This window comes from Danio rerio, chromosome 2 (genome assembly GCF_052040795.2).
Source record: "Danio rerio strain M-AB ecotype USA chromosome 2, GRCz13ab, whole genome shotgun sequence".
NCBI lineage: Eukaryota > Metazoa > Chordata > Actinopteri > Cypriniformes > Danionidae > Danio > Danio rerio.
In genome coordinates this window covers 43,581,376-43,594,676 of record NC_141022.1, presented here as the reverse complement: position 1 = coordinate 43,594,676, position 13,301 = coordinate 43,581,376, and the positions used below count along the sequence as shown (strand labels likewise).

Here is a 13,301-nt window from a genome sequence, read left to right as displayed (position 1 = left end):
AAAATAATGCCTTGTCCATTTGTGTTGGTATAACTGGGTCTTGATAGCAAATCTCCTCCCAGAATGGCCTCTTTGTGTACAAGTTAGTGAGCATTTGAGTGAGCTTGAATGTGATGTGCATTTAGTGGGACAAACTGTAACTTGTGCTCTATACAAAACAAGAGAACATTGGTTTCAAGTGTAGCTGGTAAAAGTAGTGATATCAAGCTTTATATAGATATATACACTCACCAGCCACTTTTTAGGGACACCTTACTAGTACGTGGTTGGCCCCACTTTTACTTTCAGAACTGCTTTAAAACTTGGTGGCATAGATTCAACAAGGCACTGAAAATATTCCTTAAAGATTTTGGTCCATATTGACATGATAGCATGATGCAGTTGCTGCAGATTTGTCATCCATAATGCGAATCTTTCATTCCACCACATTCCAGGTGCTCTATTGGATAGAGTTCTGGTGACAGTGGAGGCTATTTGAGTACAGTGAACTCATTGGTATGTTAAAGAAACCAGTCTGAGATGATTCACGCTTAATGACATGGTGCGTTATCCTGCTGGAAGTAGCCATCAGAAGATGGGTACACTGTGGTCATAAAGGGATGGACATGGTCAACAACAATACTCAGGTATAGAGTGGCTTTGACGCGATGCTCAATTGGTACTAGTAAGGCCAAAATGTGCCAAGAAAATATCCCCAACACCATTACACCCCAACCACCAGCCTGAACCATTGATACAAGGCAGGTTGGATTCATACTTTCATGTTGTTGACGCTAAATTCTGACCCTACCATGTTTTCTTAGGTGACAGGAGTGACAACCGGTGTGATCTTCTGCTGCTGTAGCCTATCTGCCTCAAGGTATGATGTGTTGTGCATTCAGAGATGCAGAGCATCTTGACCATGTCTACATGCCTAAATGCATTAAGCTGCTGCCATGTGATTGGCTTTTTAGAAATTAGCGTTAACGAGCAGTTGGACAGGTGTACCTAATAAAGTGGCCGGTGAGTGTATCTCATGTCTGTGAAGCAAGTATTTGCTAAAAAACCTGAGTGTTTAATGACCCCAGATTGTTCATTACAAAAACAGAAACTGTCATAAAAACAAAAGTCTGGCCCTAGCTCCTCCCCCGGTAAATTCATAGTCTATAGCGATTGATCATTGGCTCCTGTACCAGAAGGCGGGGCTTCATTCACCATATTGATCGTTACACATTTCCCCATTCAAAACTATATAAGTGACATGACTTTTGTTTTACATAGTCTTTGCATTTTCCATTGATCAGATCGATCTCTGTCGAATTTTGTTTTGTTTTCTCTGTCTGATGTTTTGCTGTCTAAATTAACTCGCGTAACAACATGTCATTATGGACAATCGATTTGTCAAAATGAATGTGGGCCATCAACTGAGGAAAAAAAAGAGAGGCATGAAAGTCAAACCACATGCAGAAATCTAAAGGCTTATCTGTCAGTAAAACCACAGGTATACTTTCATCATCACTCTAACCCAACAGCTACCTTGACATGTGAAACTGCTCCTGGGCTTATCTACACAACACTGTACTTCCTGTGTCATTGCATGCTGCTTGTCGGAAATACATACTGTTATGCCTTCCGATAGTCAATAAATAACAGATTTTCTTGTCACATAATTATTTTATAGCATTTGTTTAGCTAAAAGTGAATGCTAAATCACATGTCTTGAAGAAAAGAAACATGCGTGGAAACTAAAAAGGGGGGAAAACCCTCTGAACTAGAGCTAGCTCTGTGTAGTAGCAGGCTCTTCCTCCTATGGTCTGAAACACTCATGCTGTGAAACGCTCATTAACCCACATACTGAGCTCTCAGAGTGAGGTTTTTCTCTCTCACGCCTGCGACACCACACACACATGGAAAGCTTTTTGATTTCAGCCATTATGGAGCTTTTCAGTGGGGTACACGTTTCCATCATATCATATAGCTTGTATATATTTTTAAAAGGGTTTGCTCATTTTGGTTCATCTTTGGAAAGTCAGATTAAAATGGGAGATTTCTGTCCCACCATTGAAAGTATATTTACCCAAAGGACTAAAGGAGATCAAAAGGCAAGTCTGTGTGACTCAAATTGTGCAATGCAAGTCAAATGAATAGATGGTAATTTGTTGAAACAAATTTAACACTTTTTTTTTTTTTATAATCATTCAGGTTCATATTTGTGTGCCATGAAGCACATTTTAGCTTTCACAAGAACTGATGATGTTTGTTTTTTTATCAGGCAGAGCCAATCCTCCTGCATATGCAGAGTACACACAATCCATAAGGTCATAGAACCACCAGGGGGCCCCCTTGCTATCATGATTATAATATGACAAGTGCTATTCATAGGTGTCAAACTCACTTGCTGGATGGCCGCTGCTCTGCACAGTTTTGCTCCAACCTTGATCAAACACAGCTGATCTAATTAATGGACCAACCTCAATTTTTTTTGGATCAGCTGTGTTTGATAAGGTTGGAGCAAAACTTTACAGAGCTGCGGACCTCCATGAGTTGAGTTTGACACCTATGTGCTATGCGATTATGGAAACCAGTGTTGGATGTAATTAGTTAAAAGTTTTCACAAAAAAAATTAAAGTAAAGGATTACTTTTCTTTTTCAGGTAATTAAATTATTGTACATGTTTAAATACTGTTTAAAAATTAAACCGTTCTGGATCAATCTATTTTAAACATGATGTTCTTTTTAACAACAATAATTTTTCAAAATTGAGCATGCTGGAGAAACTATGAACTGAAAGTTTGAAATTCATGTCGATGGTATGTATGGAATATTGTGACATCACTTTGAAAGTTTTTAATATTATGAAATATTCCAATATTTGTTTTGTTTTTAAAATTATTCACATCTTATCAATTAAAATTATTCATATCTTACTGCTCCATCACACACACACGCACACACACACACACACATATATATATATATATATATATATATATATATATATATATATATATATATATATATATTCTGTTTGCCCTTATTTAAAGAGGGACCAAATACTCTCTGAACTGAGTACATTTTACCTAGAGGATTTTGCTGTGTAGTTGGTTTGATTAAAAGTAGATTTCAAGCCAGGGCTGGACTAGGGCAAAAACTCGGCCCTGGCATTTTGGACCCACTACATTTAATCAAAATGCTATCTATCTGTGCATGTCCAATATGTTTATCAACTCCTATTTTATAAAACACAAAAGCCATATATTTTCCCAGGGATGGGTTGCGGCTGGAAGGGCATCCCCTGCGTAAAAAGTTGCTGGATAAGTTGGCGGTTCGTTCCGCTGTGTTGACGATGAATTAATAAAGGGACTAAGCCAACAAGAAAATGAAATGAAAAGCCATATATATGAAATAAATAAATACAGACATTAATCTCAATTAAACTTTTGTATACTGTCCATAAAGATTTTTGTTAAGTTCTAAAATTACACTATCATTCATTTATTTTCCTTCGCCTTAGTCACTTATTTATCAGGGGTTGCCACAGGGAAATGAACTGCCAACTATTCCAGCGTGTTTTATGCAGCAGATACCCTTCCAGCCACAACCCAGTATCGGAAATCACCCATACACACTCATTCACACACACACACACACACACACTCATACACTACAGTCAATTTAGCTTATTTAATACACTATTCACTCAGCCTATAAAACAAAAAACATAAGAAAAACTGCCTGCTGACGCATAAGTAAATCTTCAAACAGAACAGTGTAATTTATAACCTTATTCACCTCATCCTGCTTGCTGTTTCGTTATCTTAACAATGAAAACATAATATAAGGAAATTTGTTTCATTTTGATGTGACATGATTAACAGACACCAAACAGCCTCGTGTAGCTATATATTTATATGACCGGCGTCATCTTCACTCTGCATTCTTATAAAAAAACAGGGTTTAATTATAACTGCCTTCTTTCATTTTCTTTGAAAAGAACGAACTTTACCCTGTCTCTTTTGCAGAATATTAGTTTTAATAATCAATAATGGCCATTATAAAAGTATAACGTACAATAAATTTATACGATAAAGGTAAGAAATCAGTCAATGTGCAGAATCAGCGTACCTGGTTACATAAATTAATATATTAGCTTATCTTTGCACTCAGCCAAAACAGTGTTATACCTGAGAACAAGTGATTCAAAAGACAGAAGAGTCGTTAGATAGAGACAACAAGATGAATTCAATTTCACGTTTAACAACTATAGTGAGATGAGATTCAGCAGATAGTTGATGAACTGTCCGACATGCACTATACTCTCACCTGGGGTTTATGCTCGAGGCACCAGCTGAACTACTGACTGCAGCTCTCGGCAGAGTGTATGTGTGTGGTCACGTGATTTGCGTTTTTAGCCGTGTACTAGAATGAACATATAACTTTTCAGAACCGCTAAATAAAACCCCGGTGTGTTTCCCGCTATTTCTTTGGGCCTTCTTCCGTTTCTTCTCTCAGAGTCTCTCGACTATTTTGACAAATACACACCGACGTTGCACGCTCACACAGAGCCCAAAAAGAACAATGGGCTGCAGAGTGTCACATGGGCCGGCCTGGTCTGTCTGTCCGGAAAAAAAAGCATCTTACTTTCAGAGAGTCACAGATCACAGCAACATCAATTAATAAGGCTTAAAAAACAATAGGCTGCTAAGCCTTTTATGGGCCGATCAAATCTAAGAGGATGATCAGCCCGGCTCGAAAAGTTTGTCGGCCTAGCGGAAAACTGCCCGGTCAGCCAGATGGCCAGTCCGCCCCTGTTTCAAACTATTTGTAAAAACCTATGTCTGCTAATTTGCATTTGCAGTTTGATTTAATAGAACTTCATCTATGTTAAGCTGCTTTGACACATTCTACATTGGTAAAAGCACTGTAGAAATAAAGATGAATTGAACTGAATGTAAACTTTCAAGAGACACTGTGCCCTGTATTTAATCTATACACTGAAGAAAATGTGTAATATTTTAAAAATGAATTAATTCAGTATTAGACTGTTACATTTAATAGTCTCAGTTGTTCAATTTGCTCTTCTTTTTTAAATGAATTGTATAAACGGTTTAAAGAGCAGTAAAATATATTGTAAGTGTGGATTTAGTAAATAAGCTGTCAGAGAAGAACATATTAATCTTGAAGATGTTAGAAATAGGTTTTGAGAGTTGATTTTGTGGATATGGGCTAGATGCTAAACATGCAGGCCATACTGAATGTCAGAGATTGTAAAATTATCTAAAATTGAAAATCTACAAACTCCAAAAGGTAACAAAATATTCTATATTTTTAGTATTTTTATTATAATATAGTTTTTTTGATTTTGCATTTGTGTTAGATACACAGTTTAGGACCATTTCTCTAAAGACCCATTTACTGTACTGCATGTGTATTATTGTTAATATTCATGGATACCAAGAGATTTGGATTAAACTTCTTAATTGGTATGGATTTTCTTATTAATATGTTCAAAAATGTTTAAAAGCATGAGCATTTTGCATGATTAGAATTAAATGGATGACAACCGTGAGTCATTGAGAATTCAGTCTATAATTCAGTGTCTGTCTTGTTCTTTAACTTGAATAACTCTGCTATACATTCATAATGCCTGTAGCTCACTTTGTGCGGTCCCCTATGCGTGTTAATAACAGACACATTGTCTCCTTGTCATTTAACACAGCTGGAAAACCACAAGGAGGTATTTAAGATGACGACTTGCCAAATCAACCACAGCAAAGAAACGAGGACATTTGCTCTTCCACAGAACTGGGGACGTGGGTGTAAAAACAATGACCTACTAAAACAAATGATAATTAATTTGAACAGTAGAATGATCAAGCGGCCATACACTCTGTTTCAAAAAGTCGATAGTTTGTACCAATCAGCATATATACCTATTTTCCCTCTAAAAACACATAATTATAATAAGTTCAATCCATTCAGTTAATAGTAAATAAACATACAGCACGTAACAAGCTGTTGGTACTATAAAGGTATGTGTAATAGAGGTTAGTCAAAATTTGTGATTATGGTTTGCGAGTTTGCATTCTTGGGATTAGACCAATATTATATAAATTTGAAGTCAGAGTTATTAGCCCCCCCCCCCATATATATATATATATATATATATATATATATATATATATATATATATATATATATATATATATATATATATATAAATATATATATATATATATATATATATATATATATATATATATATATATATATATTTATTTATTTATTTTTTTTTTTTTTGATAGTCTACATAACAAACCATCATTATACAATAACTTGCCTAATTACCCTAACCTGCCTAGTTATCCTAATTAACCTAGTTAAGCCTTTTAATGTCACTTTACGCTGTATAGAAGCGTCTTGAAAAATATCTAGTCAAATATTATTTACTGTCATCATGGCAAAGATAAAATAAATTAGAAATTAGAAATGAGTTATTAAAATTATTATGTTTAGAAATGTGTTAAAAAAATCTTCTCTCCATTAAACAGAAATTGGGAAAAAAATAAACAGAGGGGCTAATAATTCAAGGTGGCTAATAATACAGACTTAAGCTGTATTTGATTAAGGTACTATATAATATAAATCGTTAACTGTATTTGATTTATCTATTTAAGACTTGTTGTTGACATTTACAACAAACGTTCACATCTCTAGGGGGTTTCATGTATTCATTTTGTCCTACAGTGCATGCTAGAATTTAGTCAGAAGCCTTTGATTTATCATTGTTTGATTTCTTTCATCGCTCACAGGTTGTTTTGTTACTGTGTCATGCTGCTATAGGATATAGATAATTTAGATGCTGAACTTTACATTTTGGTAGGAAATTAACTGTTAGCAAAAGAATCATATACATTTATATAAACGTATTTTCAACTTTACAACAACAGCATTACGCTTATTTATTTTATTAAAATATTGATACATTAATTCAATACATGCAGTTTAAATGTTTTGATTTGACAAAGGGTTTTAATTTATTTGACAATATACCCTCTACTGTATGTACAAGAATACACAATCACAATAAACACATTAGAGCAATAAACATTACAGGTTTTCTATTAATAAAAAATAAAAAAAAAATCACAAAAGCAAACACATCACTCTAAATGGGTGCTCTGCCAAACGGTAAAAGGTGCAATATATATATGTATGTATATGTATGTATATGTATGTATGTATGTATATATATATATATATATATATATATATATATATATATATATATATATATATATATATATATATATATATTCAAAAGGGTGGCAACACTAAAGCTCCAAAAAGATGGCAATGTATTAAAATAAAATGCTAACACAAAGCGTGTAACGTTTCAAGCACACAGCTCTTCGTCATTCTGAAATGTTACACGCTTTGTGTTGGCCTTTTTAATTTAATAAATAGATTTTTTGAGCTTCGGTGTTGCTGCCTTGTTGAATAAATATAGGTGTTATACTAATAAAAATAGTTTGTTAAAATATATTAAATAAAATACATTAATTTCATTATTATTACATAAAAAACTGTACACTGTTTGATGTACAACAAAGTGCGTTTTTTTTTAAAAGAGAAAATGTTTTAAAAATGCAAAAGTGATACTGGTCAGTTCTGATGGTGATTTTCAGGTCTGTTTTTTAAGCTGTGCTGATACCCGAGCCATATTTGTCGTTGATGTATCCATATGAACCACCTTCACTGATGGACGGATTGTAATGTTTGACTGACGTTGTTTTTTCTTTCCATTCAGGTGCTTCATTGCTTTAATGGCCCATGGTGAAGTTGGATCTGAGCAGATTGTGATTCCTTTTAATGTGAGAAATCTACACAATGAAACACAACATACAATATTTCAGTTCACATCATGGGTCATAAAAAATAGACTAAAGTTTTTAGTCTAGATTTAGTTTGTGTCTTAATGATACAAGATAAATCTGAACATATTCTTACCTCACAGCATGCACAGGGAACAATGGCTTTTGCTGGATAGTGTAGCTACGCAGATTCGTGTGAGGAGTTTTAGTATCTGTTGTGGATAGACAGCCTGTTTTATGTGCGTCTTCTGGAAATAAAAGCAAGACATTAGTTTGGAGCATAAACCACAAATTACAAAATAATAATAATAATAATAATAATAAAATACAAATATAATTATCAACATGTCAATAATGCATCTAGTAGCAACACTACAATCATTATACTGTAAGTAAGAAAGTGTTAAACCCACCTTGTACTGAAGACGAGACCAGAAGCCACAGCAGAAGAACTGCGGAGAAACCTGACACGTGCAACTTCATTTTCCAGCTTGTGTGCCACCAGTGATTTGACCCCCTCAAGAAAGACGACGTCTATTTAAGCTCAGCCCTGATCTAGGGCTAATGGAAGAACACCCCCTCAATCAGCTCCACTGTCATGCCACAACAGGTTAAAAACTGAGTAATACAAAAGCCACTAACTTGAACGCTGGCTAAAGGCTCACCATCATATTCATTCAAAGTTGTATAATTACATAACGACTAGCCAAAAGAACTTTTCAAAGATATTAAATGCCACCCTCAATAAATTATTAAATAAACAAATAAATAGTTGGCAAAGAGCTTCTCTCCATATAAGCGGCCTAATGATAGATTTGTATCTACGCAAGTAGCTTTCAAAGATGTAAATGTGGACTTCTAACACTATCAATGTTGTACTGCAACAGAGTTGTTGAAAATAATGTTCTGCAAATGCGTTAATAGCATCATGCATCTCTTACTTTGAAGTTGTACTTTGCAAGATTGAATCTGGTTGTTGTATTTCCTGATTTTCTAGGTCATGGTGGCCTTTTCTTTTTCTCAAACCACAAACTGAGGGTCTTTATCGTGTTTTAGTTGTCAAGGAGGCATCGTATCAGATCTTTGTGGCTGAATGTAAAGGTTATGTAAAAAGCTGACAATTATTTTTTGGTCAAACTGTTTACGTCAATTGTATTGATTTTAATCTCTGTAAGGCATAACAGTTGTTTAGAGTCCTGGGGGCTCCACGAAAAACGAAAACATTTCTGCTAAGAACGGGAAGGTGAATTTATTTTTACTATGTTGAAAGATAAATGCATTTGCATGTTGTAAAATGAATAAAAATAAATAAAAGTACAGCCGTCAGCTGTAAAAAGCCATTAGTTGACTTTAAAAGAAATGTTAGTTAACATGTAGCCTAAAAATGATTAAGTAAATGAACTATGTGCATAATTATAGAAATTAAGTCAGCTTAAGAGTTTCAAGTTACATCAGGATTATGGAGTAAAATCAATTTGTTGCTTTAAGGCGACTGATTTACTCTCTTATTTAAAGTAAAGTGACTTATTTCTTTGGGGCATCATGGTGGCTCAGTGGTTAGCACTGTTGCCTCACAGCAAGAAGGTCAAGTCCCAACTGGGCCAGGAGACCTTTCTCTGTGGAGTTTGCATATCCTTCCTGTGGTTCCATGGGTTTCCTCTGGGTGCTCCGGTTTCTCCCACAGTCTAAAGACATGTATGAATGAAAGAGTTTATAGGTGTTTCCCAGCACTGGGGGTTCATGAGTTATTTATGTTAGTTATGTCATTCACTACATAAAGCAAATGCCAGAGGAATTGTCAGTTTTGAGCAGCGTTGGACATGGAGGAGTGGAGAACATGAGACTGATTCCAGTGACGCTCCAGGGACAGACGAGTCTTCGCTGAGACCAGCTTCCAGCCTCCACCGCCGAGACTGCAGCTCTGCACAAGACTTTTGGCCAGCAAAGAAATTAAAATGGTCGTGCCCAACTGAGTCTGGTTTCTCTCAAGGTTTTTTTTTCTTCACTCGCTTTGGTGAAGTTTTTTTTCCCTCTCCGCTGTTGCCTCCAGCTAGCATGGTTTGGTATCTGTAGAGCTACCCATCGATGAATTTGCTCTTCAGTGTTTGGACTCTCAGTAATGATTTCAAACCACACTGAACTGAGCTAAACTGAACTGAACTTAAACACTAAAAACTGAACTACTCTGTTCCAATTACTGACCATTTATGTGAAGCTGCTTTGACACAATCTACATTGTAAAAGAACTATACAAATGAAGCTAAAAAAAGCTGAATTTTTGCTGTGGCGCTCCCTGATAAATCAGGGACTAAGTCAAAGAAAGTGAGTGAGTAACTAATCGCTTTTTACTATAGTGACAGACATCAGAGTGCCACAGACTGGCTGTGTGCTACGAGCAGAGAAATAAACAGCAGAGAACTCACAATGTCAAGATCCCTCGGGATCTACAACCAGAGATTGCTGGTAAACACTTACATTCACATAAACTAAAAGGTGGTGGGCGGGGGGACATTTTGCTCATCTTCAACTATTGACAGCCGGTCTGTCAATGAGAGAGAGAGGGGGATTTGCACTCGCAATATATTTACTGCTCTATTCATTTAACCTATCAATGGTAATGTTTAGACCATCACTTTGCCTTTCGCAATCTGTTCACTTGCTCATTCACTCTCGTCGCCATGATTTCCAGGTATTTTTATTCATTTTGGGAGATCAAGAAGCCAGTATAAATTTGCTGAAGACACGCAGAGCTTCCGGGAGAGGTCATAACTAGACACTAGATAGAGGAAATAGCTCCGCTTGCATCACTGCATGGGATGTGCAGGACATATCTGAAGAGCAGGGAGGGATTTAGGACGTATTTAAGGACCGGGCGAGAGAGGCGCGGTTTCCGTGAGATTATCATTTGTTTGCGGGCATCCAAGAGTCTCTATGCATTTGCGGTAGACTCCCGGAACTTTCGAGAGACTTGGGATGTCTGCATCTGTATATATTTTAGCTGCAGTGACACAAGCGCAGAACTGAAATAACATGCTTTTATGTAAATAAGATATTACAAACGGCTATTTAGCTTGTTTATTGGGGCGGCGGAGTGGGTAGCAGCAAGAAGGTCACTGGGTCGCTGGTTCGAACCTCGGCTCAGTTGGCATTTCTTTGAGGAGTTTGCATGTTCTCCCTGAGTTCCCGTGGGTTTCCTCCGGGTGCTCCGGTTTCCCCCACAGTCCAAAGACATGCTACAGGTGAATTGGGTAAGCTAAATTGTCCGTAGTGTATGAGTGTGTGAGTGTGACAGGCCCATACAACAGGCCGGCCAGAAGGTGTAAAAAAGTCGTTATCATATGGACTTGTTCCAAAAAGAGCCGACCCCGCAATTAATCATACGGGACAAAGGCCAAAGAAAAAGAAAAAGATTTAGCATGTTTATTAAAAAAAAATTGTGATCTGGCGCTATGTAGATCATACAATTAATGTGACTTCAAGAGGGGCAGGTACAGTCGTTGGGAGGGCAGGGCCCCCCCCTTATATAATTGTAGGGGAAACACTGGACTACATATTCAGTCATGCAACACACACACACACACACCTGCTCCAAGTCACCAGTGGTTGCAAACACTCACACAGCTGAAACTGCTCACAGACTGTTAATAAAACCCTGCATTTGAATCCTCACCTCCAGTGGCAGTGTCACAACCCCGTTACACACAGACAGTAGCTACTCAGTCACAATAACTTCACTCGAATAATGACAATTGCTGTTTGTTAAAACTGCTTACTTAATTTGAGCTGAAACAACACAACTTATGAAATTTTTGGGAGGACAACTTAATTCTTTTATGTTCAGTCCACTTTAATAAAAATAAAAAAAACTATAGTCTATATTTCAAAGATCGCCACAGTGGACTGAACCACCAACTATTCCAGCATGTTTTATGAAGCGGATGCCTTTCTAGCCACAACCCAGTACTGGGAAACACCCATACACACTCATTCACACACACACACACACACACACTATGGCCAATTTAGCTTATTCAATTCACCTGTACCGCATGTCTTTGGGCTGTGAGGGAAACCGGAGCACCTGGAGAAATTCAATTCAATTCAATTCAGCTTTATTTGTATAGCGCTTTTACTATGTAGATTGTGTCAAAGCAGCTTCACATAAATGGTCATAGTAACTGGAACAGTGTGGTTCAGTAACTGGAACAGTGTGGTTCAGGTTTTAGTGTTTAAGTTCAGTTCAGGTCAGTTTAGCTCAGTTCAGTGTGATTTAATCATTACTGAGAGTTCAAACACTGAAGAGCAAATTCATTGATGCGTAGCTCTACCAATCCTGAATCATGCGAGGCAGTGGCGACAGCGGAGAGGGAAAAAAAAACTTCACCTGATGGGAGTGAAGAAAAAAACCTTGAGAGAACCAGACTCAGTTGGGCACGACCATTTTAATTTCTCCGCTGGCCAAAAGTCTTGTGCAGAACTTCATTCGCCGTGGTTTATGCTGGAAGATGGCCTCAATGAAGACTCGTCTGTCCCTGGAGCGTCGCTGGAATCAGACTCATGTTCTCCACTCCCCACGACCATCAGCGCAGCAGCAGCTCAGGATATGGCCTGGTCCCGGATATGGAATCCTTGGGATCATCACGTCGCTGGTCTTGGATCCAATCAGTGACTCCGCCTAATCTGAGGACCTCGGGATGAGTATTCCCAGGTGAAAATAGAGAATAAAGAGAATAATTAGCGTAGCTGCTGTTCATAGTGTATATAAGCAAGATGCAGAAGCCTGTGTGGAACCCGCTAGGTGATGCATTGAGTGTATGCTTTACTAAACAGAAAGGTCTTTAATCTAGTTTTGAACTGGGAGAGTGTGTCTGAGCCTCGGACGTTATCAGGGAGGCTATTCCAGAGTGTAGGAGCCATGAAAGAGAAGGCTTGACCTCCTTTACTTGATTTTGCTATTCTAGGTACTACCAGAAGCCCTGAATTTTGAGATCTTAAGGAGCGAGTTGGTTCGTAGCGAGACAGAAGGTTGGTTAGATAAACAGGAGCTAGATTATTTAGAGCTTTATAGGTGAGAAGTAATATTTTAAATTCAATACGAAACTTAACAGGCAGCCAGTGTAAGGAGGATAAAATTGGGGTTATATGATCATATTTTCTAGACCTGGTCAGAACTCTGGCTGCTGCATTTTGTACTAATTGAAGTTTGTTAATAGAGGATGCTGGGCAGCCAGCAAATAGAGCATTACAGTAATCCAGTCTCGAAGTCATAAAAGCATGGACTAGCTTTTCTGCATCTGAGATGGATAGCATATTTCGTAATTTAGCGATATTTCTCAGATGAAAGAAGGCAGTTTTTGTGACATGGGATATATGGTTTTTAAAAGTTAGATTGCTGTCTAATATGACACCCAAATCTTTTATAGTAGAGCTAAAGCTAACTTTGTATCC

General features: G+C 37.1%; 1 protein-coding gene and 1 non-coding gene across 3 annotated transcripts in view; one reads left to right on the top strand and one right to left on the bottom strand.

Moving 5' to 3' along the window:
- The window catches only part of LOC141378654 (uncharacterized), a 62,152-nt gene that overhangs the window by 46,152 nt on the left and 2,699 nt on the right, over nucleotides 1–13,301 (top strand). The window contains exons 3-4 of one of the 2 annotated variants that reach the window (XR_015478823.1): nucleotides 804–859; nucleotides 7,790–7,853. This is a non-coding gene — a transcript (uncharacterized LOC141378654). The remainder of the gene's footprint in view (nucleotides 1–803; nucleotides 860–7,789; nucleotides 7,854–13,301) is intronic. The other variant, XR_015478822.1, reaches the window with a different exon arrangement.
- On the bottom strand, nucleotides 7,528–8,450 carry LOC147837196 (cytokine SCM-1 beta-like). The gene is made up of 3 exons (XM_087241237.1): nucleotides 8,267–8,450; nucleotides 7,990–8,101; nucleotides 7,528–7,862 (listed from the first exon to the last, which is right to left on the bottom strand). The coding sequence occupies exons 1-3, from the start codon at nucleotides 8,334–8,336 to the stop codon at nucleotides 7,664–7,666; spliced, it is 381 nt and encodes a 126-aa protein (XP_087097363.1). The 5' UTR covers nucleotides 8,337–8,450; the 3' UTR covers nucleotides 7,528–7,663.